Consider the following 12,950-nt stretch of genomic DNA (forward strand, 5'->3'; position numbering starts at 1 on the left):
AAAAAGTTTGTCACCTAGAAGGCAAACTATTACTGTAAAAACAATTAAATTCAAGCAAAAAATGCATGGGTGACATTTAAAGTAATGTAGTTTCATTTCTTATTTCAAAAGAAACATTCTGGATATAAATTTTACTGTATTTATACAAACTCAGACTTTTCTTACTGTCTCATGATGCAAATCATTCTGTATATTCTAAGCAAAGTTATGCTGAACACAGCTGTGTTCTTTCAACAAATGTTTTCAATTTTAGACATTGACTAGTGTTTCATTCACACTGGTATTATCACCAGCACGTTACGTGGGAGGCAAAGGAGAGCAATCACAAAAGCAAGCCCAAGCTGGTAATACAAAATATTTTAAAGTACGCAAGTGAAACTTACCCTTCCTTATGTTTAAAGTGCTTAAAAGCCAAGTTTAGAACTTCATGTACTAAAGGATCTGGCACTGGATGAACAGGTATCTGAAATGCACATATCACTTACATGTATGTAGCACCTATACATGCATGTATGTATGAAACAAATAAACAGTACTGTGAGATGCCCTGGAGAAATCTCTCCCACCAGTGTCCAAGGACACATCCTTTGCTGGCATATATCAAGCTAATTCTGCAATATATAACATTTACGCAATCTGCATTGGCATTCTTAGCCAAATAGGGATAATTCTAAGCAAAATTACATACCTTCTCTAATTTTTAAGTGACATGTTAATCTCATTTTCCAACAATTTCAACCTGCATTTCAAAAACATTTAAGCTGACAAAGGGTACTGAACATAAATTAAATGTTATTTTTCACAGCTCTGCTTTTTGCAGCTTTCCAAGACACATGAACTGAGATAATGCAAGCATGTAAAGAAAAGGCAGGAGAGGCCAAAGGCTTTATGTAACTGAGAGTGTAATTACAGCCTTGCATACATTCATCATAGATATGTTCTTGTTAAAATTAATTCAACAAAGCAAAATATCTTACCTGTTTTAGAACCTCTATCAAAACTAAACAAAAAATGAAATCTACAGCTAAGTCCCTCCTTTCAAGTAGATAATCTCTTTCACGTTGTTGGTCATCCCTAAAATAAGAAATCAAGAACATAGGTATCAGACACAAGACTGAACACAAATATTGAAGAGAAAATGACTACGTTGTTTTTCATGGAATCACTGTTGCACAGGTATATAAAATGGATAGGTGGAATGACTTGGGGGTTGGCACAGCAATGACATCTTGCCCCCTTCTCCTGAAAGGACCTGCCAATAACCAAAACAAACAAGGGAGAAAACAGCATCCAACTTCCTTCTGTATATCCACACCAAAACCACTAAGTCACTTCACGTATATCACCTACACGAATTAAATACGCTACATAAAGAAGTCTGCGTTCTTTCTACACAAATTTAGGTAAGGACAAATCCAAATACAACGTACTTGTCACAGAAGTACAAAGCACATGTTTTCATATAAAAAAGCACACAAAAGTCAAGCAGCCTTCTGCAAGGAAAATTCTTACCCCTTTGATTTTGTGCTTGACCGAGGTCTGTATTCATAAGATTCATCTTCTGTTCCATTTTGACGCCTGTACCAGTCAAACAAGGTGCGTAGTAAGGAGGGGAGACAGTGCTCTGCTACTGAGCTCATAGAGCTTATCAACTGAAAGAGAGAGGAAAATACTTAGCCTGACATAGCAATAAAAATCCTAGAGTTTAATCATTCTTTCCAACTGTTTTTAATGTTAAAACCATATATCACGTAACGTCACAAAGTGGCATCTTAATATTAATTTTCACCTGGAACAGTTACTGTAAATATTACACACTCAGTTCATTATTAAAAAATAATTTAAGCGCAAAGTCTGCCAAAGCTCACAGGGGTCGCAAATTTATACATATATAATGTGTATAAAACCACTGAGAAAACAGCAGAGGTTTAGGATGTGAATGTTGCTGTATGTATCTCTGAAGTATACACACCTTCACATCACAAATGGCAGATAAGAGGCAACCCTCCAAAACTGAGGAAGTATATAACTTTAAAAAGCACGCTTCTTTGGTAATTATATAAACAAAAATAAGAGCCTTTTAGATATTCTACATTGCCTTTAATACATCTGACTTGTCTGGGCCTCAAGCTATATTTACTTTTAGTATAACTCCCCTGCCTACTGCTTTCTTCCAGAACACCCATATGAGTAGCAAGCTCATCTGTGCAATTGATGTGGCAATAGAAACCATTGTAGAAGGAAGACTTTAACATGTTATTAAACTTAAATTCTCTAGGCTTCCTTTAACTAAAACCTTAAAGAGAACTCATAAATACCCCAGCTTGGAAAGCAGAAGAATGACTGAAGACAGCATAGTGCCATTATAAACTTGCTTCCACATGGCATCAGGAAGCAAGCCCATTCCCAAAACACAGGCTGGAAAGGGAGAGTTATCATGTTGACCACTGATAACATGTACTACTTACCTCCAGGATGTTTCAAATATAAGGTTTTAATAGAAGCCATGCTCATGTTGTAACTTATCTATTATTCACTATTCCAGATAACAATTACCTCATTACATGTTCTGATATAACATTAATGCAGTTATTTATTTTTCCTCATTTGAAGCATCTGGGGTTTTTAGGTTTATGGAAGGGATGGGGACAAGTTAACCACAGGAAAATCTCAGAAGAACCTCTTTCAATCTTCTGAATACATTACTCAGCTTGTTAACCAGTCAGTTATTCAAGTCACAAGAATTAAATAGTGTTCTGAACTGATGGGTTTATTAGCAGAAGAAAAAGAAGCAAGCTGCATTTTAAGCTTTACTAAACCTTTTCCTTAGGTTTTCCTCTAAGTTTACACTGTTTATCAATACTATTACCATTCATAAATGTTCCAGTGATTAGGCTTTTTGCACTGGCTTCCACAGAAACAAGCATGTATCACATGCATTCAAAAATGTCACTGGTAAAGTACTAAACCCAGAAGCTACTGGCATAATAAAGCATTTTCCTTTTGAATAATAAAAAGTCAGTTTTACATAATAATTATTTATTTCCTACCAAGTTTTGCATTCTTCATATTCTAATGAAAAGGCACTGGAATTACCAGGAAGATGACATCTTTGCTAATATTGCATAGCATCTAAGCAGAACATCAGCTAGTTTTCATTTAAAATAGTCACTATACTGCTTGGAAACTAAATTCTAAATAATATTTAAAAAGTAAATTCTTATATAAAAAATGTATTTCGTATACAAGAAAACTCTTTTATTTTAGCACTGCGTTATGCCTAGGTTGAAAGCAACAGTCCAGACAAAGAGTGTTCCTGTAATACCCAGGAGGACAGGGCTGCAATAGACATGACGTATACTTCAGCTCCTCAGAATGGAACAGCAAATCCTGCTCAAGTCTTGAAGGCTGTAACATATTGCCAATTGCTTCACGTAACATATCCAACAGCACACTGAGAGGTGAAAAGAGAGGAGCAAAATTATACTAAGATGCTAGAGCACAAATTCCAGCTTTGGCCAAAATCCTGATCCTGAAAACAATGCCCAAGTTGTGCCTAAATATGAACAAGCCTGAACCTCACATACATCTGCTTTCAGTCACTGAGAAGGTCAACACAGGTTTTTGTGTGATTATGAAGTTTTGGTGTCTTAGGACAAGAGTAGGAAATTGCCAAGTATGTTTCCTACATCAAACAAAAAAAAAAGAGAGAAAAACACAAGCTATTTCAGTTTCAAGCTGTACAAGCAAAAATATTTTAAGAAATGCAATACATGCTCTATAAAAAAACTCCTGTCCGGTAGCTTCCTGATGTGCTAGGAATGATAAAGGGAAAGCACTGATATTAAAATGCTAAGATTTTTAACAGTTCACGAGTGAATCAACATACCAATTTCCTGCTCATTTTCCAAAATTTCTCCTCTTTCAGCTGAATTTATATTATTCTTCCAATTAAGATATCAAATTACAAACAAAATTTCTGCTGTTTGGAAATTAAAAGCTATTGATTTTTCACTCTTGTTGTAATAGCAGCCCTCTTGGTCTGGTTATGTTTCCAACAAAAATGACTTATAATCTCATTAAATGCTATTTTACTTTTTCCTTAGAGGGACGGGCAACACCACACTCCTTCCTCCTCCACTCATCCTCTCATCACTTACTGAGCTGAGAGAACAAGTCTTAATTAGATACCACCTTAGTCCCAGAGCCCTGTCGTGTTTCAAGCATGCTCTCTTTATTTACAAAGTACAACACTTACTAGCTCAGACCCCATTACTGGTACAGGTAAAGCCACTTTTTAGACTCAAGATTCCTGGCTCCATAAAGACCTCTGGGTGAACAAAGCTGGCCCAGCAACAGCTCTAGCTTCTCTGCTGGATGCTGTGGCTGTGACCTCTGGATCCTCCTCATTCCCATGCTTTGCCAATCACTTCTTTAATCTGTAATCTTCTGCACTGCTGGAGAATTGTTCTTAATAAGGGTTTTATACATCAAGCAACGAACACAGGGATGCAATCTTAATTCCTTTTGCCAAACAATGTGCAAAATTCCCCTAACAAAGTTCATTATCCCAGACATTCAGGTCTGTCAAAAGCAGTTATTCAGTTGCATTAAAGTTCAGATCTTAACTTCAAAGTAGATTACAAGTAACAAAAGTAAGAACTTACATGCACATATATATACACACACAAACAAACCAATTTTTTGAAAGAACTGTATTTTCAGGAAAACTAGTTTCTTTCTATATCATCCAATTTTAAAAGTTACATGTTTTGTTTCTTATTTCTCTTCACTCAGCCTCTTTTTAGAACCTCTCTGTAGACAGAACACTAAGCTTCATATAGTATATGCTATTCAGAATAGCCAAAAAGAGGAGCAGGCAATTAGTGGGGCTTTCTTTGAATGCTGCCGCTCCATTGCAAGCAAGTGGTTCGGGGACACAAACATGCCTACACTACTGAAGAATTAGAAATACAGACAATAAATATGAGTAAGTTGAACAGAGTCATTCCAGACACAGCTCAGTAAGTGAAATGGAATCTCCTAGCAGGCTATCTACATTCTTAGCAAAGAACAAAGTAACACTTTAGTAACACTCTGCATTTACCTTCTGCCATAGAATCAAAAAGCCTTCAGTAAAAGCCCTGTTACTGAAATAAAATTAACACTGTTTGTTTATAAAAACAGAACCCCAAACACACAAACAACAAATGCTAGTATAAATAAACTCAGACTTTTTGTCCTCTAGTGCATTTCAGCATCTTTCTTCCACCAGTTTTCACTGCCAGCTTCAAATAATTACCTATCCTAGTAGTTCCTTACTATCATATTGTACAATGGAAAATAAAGTCTACCTAACATTCAGAGTCTGAATCTTCTGACACAGATTCAGATGCAGATGTTCTAAGTTATTACAACAGTGAAACCACTATTCTGCAAAAATAAAGCCCACCTTAATGTCATAAAAGTTGCCTTTAATTATATGTCCCCTACCTACCTGATCAAACTGAAGATCTTCACCTCTTTGAAGAGATCTGGACAAGAGCTTTTCCTGTTTAAAAAATAAATAGTAACATGCATTTCACAATGTAATTGACTATTATCCCAAGACAGATTCCTTCCTTCTCAGTTATATTACAGAACAAAGAAATAACTTTTAATGTAAATATTTGCATTGTTTTTTTCAGATAGAAATATTTCTGGAGACATGAAACATACTCCCAAAATTAATTCAGTAGCTAAACAATAATAACATTAAAGACGGACAAACAGAAGATGTCAGAGGCCAAATGGGGACCAGCTGGTGGTGGGTGTCAAGAGTAACTTAGAAGGAAAGCCATTCCCATCTCAATTAACAACTGTATTCATGTTAATATATGGCAATTATTCTAAGTTACAATAATGATTTTTAAAATGTCTTCACAAAGGCAGAGACAAGCGTTCAATGCATTTCCAACCTGCTCTTTCCCTGAACCACAACGAAACATAGCTAGAAGACCTACTCCAGTAAAAGGAGAATGTGAATAATCACTTGCTTTAATTTCAAATAACTTTATGGGACCAAAAAAAAAGCACTATTACTAGAATTTTTACTTACTGCAATATTTATTGCTACCACTAGCATATGACATACTGCTTTGTTAAAAGCAAAATTAAATTATATTCCTGACAAAATAATTTAGTGAGGATTAAAGCATTACGGAAACAAAACACTCACAAACTCTAATAGTAAACAGTAATTCTTACTAGTCACTGAGTAGAGTATGAAATTATACACTTACCAGAAATACAAGTTTATACCTAGCTCAGGAGGAAAGGAGAGGGAGAGGGAGAGGGAGAGGGAGAGGGAGAGGGAGAGGGAGAGGAAGAGGGAGAGGGGAGAAGGAAGAAGAGAAGGAAGAAGAGAAGGAAGAAGAGAAGGAAGAAGAGAAGGAAGAAGAGAAGGAAGAAGAGAAGGAAGAAGAGAAGGAAGAAGAGAAGGAAGAAGAGAAGGAAGAAGAGAAGGAAGAAGAGAAGGAAGAAGAGAAGGAAGAAGAGAAGGAAGAAGAGAAGGAAGAAGAGAAGGAAGAAAAAAAGGAAGAAGAGAAGGAAGAAAAAAAAGAAGGAAAAAAGGAAGGAAAAAAGGAAGGAAAAAAGAAAAAGAAAGAACACTGAGTCCTGTGGACTGGCTCTGGGAGTCAATGATTTACAGCAACACAAGTGCCACAGTAATAGCTTTAAGGCCACACTGTGAAGCGGTAACACGTATAAAGATCTGATGAGCATTTCCTGTTACTTAAAAAAAAAAATTAAACTACCCTTCACTAGATATTATTATAAAGGAGTGAAAAATACTATCTTTCACAAGGAAAATAAAAAAGTACCTAGAGTAAAGAGTTAATAGCTCACATCACATTGCAGTAAGCAAACAAGGAAGTTTGATGGAGCAAGGTAACTCAAGTCATTAACTTGCCTGGTTTGGCTCATAAAGGAGGTGTGAGCAATACTGACAGCCAGTTCTGCTCTCAACAGGTTGTAACTAGGTTAGCACAAAGTAACTGCTCAGTACTTTAAGCAAGAGACAACACCCATGCTGTCAGGCTGTTGACAAAAACTGAGAAAGTCAACATTGCCTGATGATTAACACTTGCAAGGCTGCAAGAGGCAAACTCTATGTTCAACAGATAAAATTTCATGATGCATGTTCCAAATCCAAGGTTTGAACAGGCAACTTACTTTTTCTTGTCCTAACTGTAATCTTGAAAATACAGCACAATTACTGGCATTTTCTCCTGTAAATACAGCTGTATTTGGTGTTAAAAAGAATGTATTATCTGGCAACTATTACAGCCTCTGAAAACTTGAATTCAACACTGCCCAGGCAAAACATATTTGCCTACTCTGAAAGCATAATTTGAAATAATATAGATGCCAATTCACAAGTCATTTTCACTTTCCATAATCCGAAGAAATCCACTTAATTATCTAGGCAAATACTACCATTTATGTTCACTTCCAGTATGCCCAAATTTAAAAATATTTTAAGAAGGGGGTTTCAGTAAAATGCATTGATTATTCTGAAAAAGCTCTATTTTTTCATCAGCTGATGTAATAGTTAATGTTCTTTCACTGTCTATTCAAAAGCAAGGAGGAAAAGGTTTCACTTTCTTGATTCTTTCAAATTAATGTAATTTTACATGTTAAATCTGTTCAAAACACTGTTATAAGAACGGGTATTTTCAAGCATATACTAAAAGCTCCAGAGAGCACTTGCAATGCTGAATTTTCTTTTGGCTAGCACTCCCCCTCCTTCTTTTTTCTTTTTATACAGAAACGCCTCCTATAGGTGAATTCATGTTATCTGTATTATGCTTTCAGATAAATTGTACAATAATTGCTAGTTTATCTATTGAGCAGAAATACAAGAAATGTTCCAGTCTATACAAACATTGTATCATTGCTAATTAAGTTAAATTAGAAAAACTAGAAAATTATTTCCTTAGAAGATGGAAAAGTGAATTTCATGTGTCAAAACCCAAAAATTGCAGAAGAAAGAAAAGAATGACAAATCAAAGAGTGACAAATCAGAGAGAGGTGAAATAATCTGAAAATCTTTAGATAAACAAGTCAAAATCCATGTCAATAGACAGCAAACTAGTTCTGAAAGTTTAGCTTCCCTCGCATAATCTATACTAATTTAGATACTTCTGTACATCAAATGTTTAAGATTTTAAGGTCAGAAAGAATGAAGACCTTACAAGTTCATAACCTTCTCTATTATATTTCCTCAGCACTAAGGATCTTCACTGTTAAAAGGTAAATACACTGTAGAGTTAATGTAACACTGACCAAACAAAGGCAACATAACCAAATAATACTCTTGAACCCAATTACAGGTTTATCAAGGTCTTTGAATAATGTGTATGGCTTCAGAATTTATTTTCTTTTCATGTCTTCTACCTCTGCTTTGTCATGGCTCCAGTCATCTCACATGATTAAAAAAAAATCTATTCAACAGCATAAAGTAAAGGTCTGGAAACTCTAACTGAATTAATAATTTAAGATTTATTTTCCTGGCTTCCTGAAGTTCAGAGAGAGATTAAAATAATAGTCTACATTTATCTTTTACAAGTGAAATGAAAAAAACAAAACACTATTGCATTAAGCAAAGAGCAGTTTGCATCCATTGTGTAAAGGAGGAACGTCAACATACGGCAGGCAGCAGGAATCAGGATGTGCATGTGCTGTGCAAACAACTGCACCCATGGAAAAAGGTACCACCCATTGGCCCCTCTCCAGCATTCCCTGGCACCATCCTCTGGTGTCTAGCACACCTCAGCAGGGTGGCTCAGGTGTGCACAGCAAACCAGAGCGCTTCTGGCCGTGCTTCCTCCAAGCTGCAAGGCAAAAACCAGACAAGGGATGCTACCTTGCCTCCTGCAGCCAGAGGGGCTGGGTAGTGCCTGCATCCTTGCCCCAGGGGCAAGTAGAGTACTGTGCTAAATGTTATGTCAGACATACTTTTGAAAGCATCTAGACAAGACTTGCAAAAGTGTACAGCGCTAGTCTGAGCCAGGTTCAGTATTTCCACAACGGAATAAAATCACTTGTGTTGCTAACAGGCTTAAATACTCTTGTTAAATTTGACTTCAATATGAGACAGCTATAATTTAGTAGGTTAACAGTTTATCAACTTGGTGGAACAATGTTAAAACTCTCTGCTTCAATTCTAACCATCCATATTTACATGCAGCTTGACAAAATAATTGAGTTTATCGCTAATCCTTTTAACTGGTATGGTTTATGTCACATATGGGGAATGCTGCTGTCACTTCTCAATGCCAACCCTCTCAACTGAGAAGGAGGCATTTTTTAAGCTACAAGACCACTCTTGGGCTCTTTTTTCCTTTAACACTATATACTGCTGCAAAAGATTTAGCATAACTGGTTAAAAAAAAAAGTGGTTTTATTTTATTTATTCACTAAAAGGATAATCTTCCTTCCTGTCATTACACTTGCTGCTTTCATTTAATAATTTATTTTTAGCATTTGCTGATAAGCTCTGTCTGTAACTTTGAAAACGCTGAGGCACCACAGTTTTGCAAACAGAGAACTCTTAATTAAATTAGTAAGAAGAAGGTAGGTAAAATTCACAGCCAGAGAAACCATTCAGTTAATTTTTCATATCACAAGTCAGTTACTTTTGAATGTAATCCATACATCCAACAAAAATTATACTACCCCTCACCCACAGATGCTGTCTTGATCTGCAGTGACTTAAAAAATGTATATTTTAATTAATTTTTGCTCCCCTACCAGCATGTTCAAGTTTTAAAAAGTGTCTAGCTCCTAATTTTGATTGGTCTGGCTTTAAATTCTCTCAAACAGCTTCACTTCTGCCTAGCTTCATTAAAGATTTATGTAACCCTATATATATTCTCCACACTTTTGTTTGTAGCCAAGTCATTCCACAAAATCAAATCATACTAAAATAATAAAGGGCTTTCCACTCTTCCATTAAAGCCTTTTATCCAATCACAAGCAGTGTTTTTCTGGTGCTCTTCCAGCCTTTTTATCTTTCTTTTGAAATTTCATACACTAGAACTGAATGTTCAGTACTTAAATTCTACATGCAGAAATAAAGCTGCTTCAATACTTTAGTATTTCCTTTCAGTGGGACACCAAAGGATTCCCTTCTACCTCTTTATGTAACACAGCCTGAAGTTGTTTCACTTTTCCATAGCTTTTGTCACCTCTCTTAATTTGCATACAGCCTTCTACATAGTTTTCCATACAGTCCTTCTCACTCACCAATATAAAAGAATTTTATAGACACTGTATACACACAAAATACTGACTTCAGATTCTTATCAGTAAAAGATCTTGACTAAGGTAGACTTCATGCAATCAGTATAAAACCTCACCAGGCCACAGAGCTGGGAATCACTCTTCTGTGAAAAGCAAACTATTTAATTAGTTTCATGGGGTTTCTAATTTTTAATCTGGTGAGATGTTTCAATTTTGTCTGATTAAGAGATTTAAAAACATTTGTTTAATTAGCAGTCAACAGTAGGGCATGGAAACACAACATGAGATTGATGACAAGAGGATTTATTTACTCTGGTCTAGGGACAGGTTTTGCAACACAAGTGAACTCCAGGGCTATTGTATTTACCTTGCTACCACTATTCTGGTTAGATTTGACTCCAAACTAGCCGTGTCTGTAGGAAAAGCCCTCTTCAGCTCATCTCAGCTACATCCAGTCTGTCCCTCTGGCCAAGCACTACCCTCCCTGTCTGGTAAGGCAGTGAACAGAAATGAGGAGGAGCAGCATTATGCACATAGATGGACTGTGGACCTACCAGCCTTTCCACCCACAGCATCACTGCCACTACAGCTCTCCTCTCAGTTTTATCTTCCATCACTTGTGTGTCCCTTCTGCTACCAGGTTTTTGCACTTTTTTATAAACCCTCCTGAATACATGACTTTTTTGGACGTCTACAAACAAAAGGGCAAGTTATATTTAAGTGGTACACTTGCCTGGTGCACACAGACATATATATAAAGAATAGGTACAAAGCAAAGTTTCACTTTCCTCAGCTCCTTATCTATTACTGGTTGTAGTTGAAGATGACTCCATAATCCACAAAACAGTAGTTTTAGCCCCACTTTTGTGTTCTTTCAGACTGCTTCCTAAGAAAACTTTTTCCTTAAGTTCCAGAACTGGGGATCAAAGGCACACATATGCACTTTCTGCACATGATCACTTTGGCAAGCAGCAGCTCCCAGCAGGAGATTTCTGTGAGCTGGCCTTCTGCAAGCCACAGCATCTCATCTGCACAGTGAATTTCCAGGTTAAAAAAAAAAAGAAGTTGGTTTTGCTTGTTGTGCTGTTTTGTTTCTTTTTTCCCCCAGAAATTTCCAAATTAAAAAAAAAGCCATTTTTTTCAAGACCACAAGGTCTGGGTTACCAATGTAATTTTGCCTTTTTGCCTAATCTGCAATATATGTGGACTACTGTATCATTCCAGGTGTTAGCATCATTACCTCAGAAACAAACCAAATGCATCTTTTCTTGAAAGTATGTTGTCCAAATATTACTTCAAAGAACACTAACAGGAAACACACTTCACAGTATTAATGAAGGAACATTTTTTATTGTTCCTGTTTCCTTTTGTAACTTCACAGACCTTAGGGATACACTAAGTGGTCTTGTTTCCAGTAACTACTAGGTAACAGTTTTGACACAAGTCAATAAAACAAATCAGGTATCGACCCAGTTTGCAGAAGTGCATTTATTCCGGAAGCAATCCCTTTGAAAAGTCAACAATACCTGGGAACACACTTTTTTCAGTAACCACACATATGATAAATCTGCCTATTTCAGAAAAAAACAAGACTGTTTTGAGAGATACTATGAAAAAAAAAAAGGACTCACCAAAGGTTCAGCCATTACAAGTTCAATTTTCTTTTCAGCTTGAACAGCAAATTCAGCAAAGAGGCTTTTGATGACATACTCGCCCGGTTTCACATCTGGGTCAATAGTAATGTTAGACATGATGATGCCTCTCTTTTCCCAGGTGGAAACAACACTTGGAGAAACTCTGCGTTTATTTACTCTGCTGGGTGGTGCGGAGGCTGTAGGTAAAAAACAAGAAAAACACAGAGCTTCTAAACATGGTGCCAGTCAGTCTGTACTTTCCCATTCATCACATACACATTTTCACACAGTAAATTCTCTAAAACAGAAGGAAACAACTAATTGTAATATACAACAAGAATTTGTTTGTTTTGGTTAGGTCAGAATTTCTACTCTTAAGTTGCACAAGGGTTTACAATATAGGTCACTTCTGTAACTGATAAAATGCTCTACAATGACCATGGTTAACATATAGTACCTTCAGCTCATGTATGACTAAAAACCAGGAAGTTGAATGGAAAATATTATCCCCCTATATTATGAGAAGCATTGCTGGATTCCACTTTATAGCTCATCCATGAAGTTCATGTTTCTATTTGGTGTCTAAATACATTCAAGAGAAATTCTTCCTTGGCACTTTTTGTCAGTAAGCTGATTTTCTTAACAAGAATGAAAACCCTTTTTAGATATGTCACGCTAACGGATCTTCTAGTCCCACGTTAAAAACTTGTTCCTTGAAAGAAATGTTTATGATCAATACAATCAATACAAATAACACTATATATCCGTGTCATTTTCTAAGAATTAATGCTTTTGCTTTTATACTGAAATTGTCATATACAAACCTTATATATAGTTATTCACCTTTAATTCCATTTTTCTCCCTAAACACTCCAAAAAATTTATTTATTGTGAAAGCTCCCAACAACACGAACTGCAGTTCTGAAAATCACGTTTCAGAATTCACACACAGAGGTTTAACCCACAAAACTAAATAATTACAATTCCTGTCTTGCACACTATATATCAAAATAACTGTTGACACCTCTT

At 36.1% G+C, this 12,950-nt stretch overlaps 1 protein-coding gene across 7 annotated transcripts in view; it reads right to left on the minus strand.

Annotated features, from left to right (window-relative positions):
- Positions 1-12,950, minus strand: part of FRYL (FRY like transcription coactivator) — a 133,795-nt gene that overhangs the window by 81,722 nt on the left and 39,123 nt on the right. For all 7 annotated transcript variants that reach the window (XM_062492759.1, XM_062492758.1, XM_062492756.1 and 4 more), the window contains 5 exons: positions 11,919-12,118; positions 5,498-5,551; positions 1,513-1,652; positions 978-1,074; positions 384-463 (listed from right to left, as the gene is read on the minus strand). In XM_062492759.1, coding sequence (XP_062348743.1) covers positions 384-463; positions 978-1,074; positions 1,513-1,652; positions 5,498-5,551; positions 11,919-12,118 — 571 coding nt within the window. The remainder of the gene's footprint in view (positions 1-383; positions 464-977; positions 1,075-1,512; positions 1,653-5,497; positions 5,552-11,918; positions 12,119-12,950) is intronic.

The sequence above is a fragment of the Cinclus cinclus genome, chromosome 5 (assembly GCF_963662255.1).
Source record: "Cinclus cinclus chromosome 5, bCinCin1.1, whole genome shotgun sequence".
In the NCBI taxonomy this organism is placed as follows: Eukaryota; Metazoa; Chordata; class Aves; order Passeriformes; family Cinclidae; genus Cinclus; species Cinclus cinclus.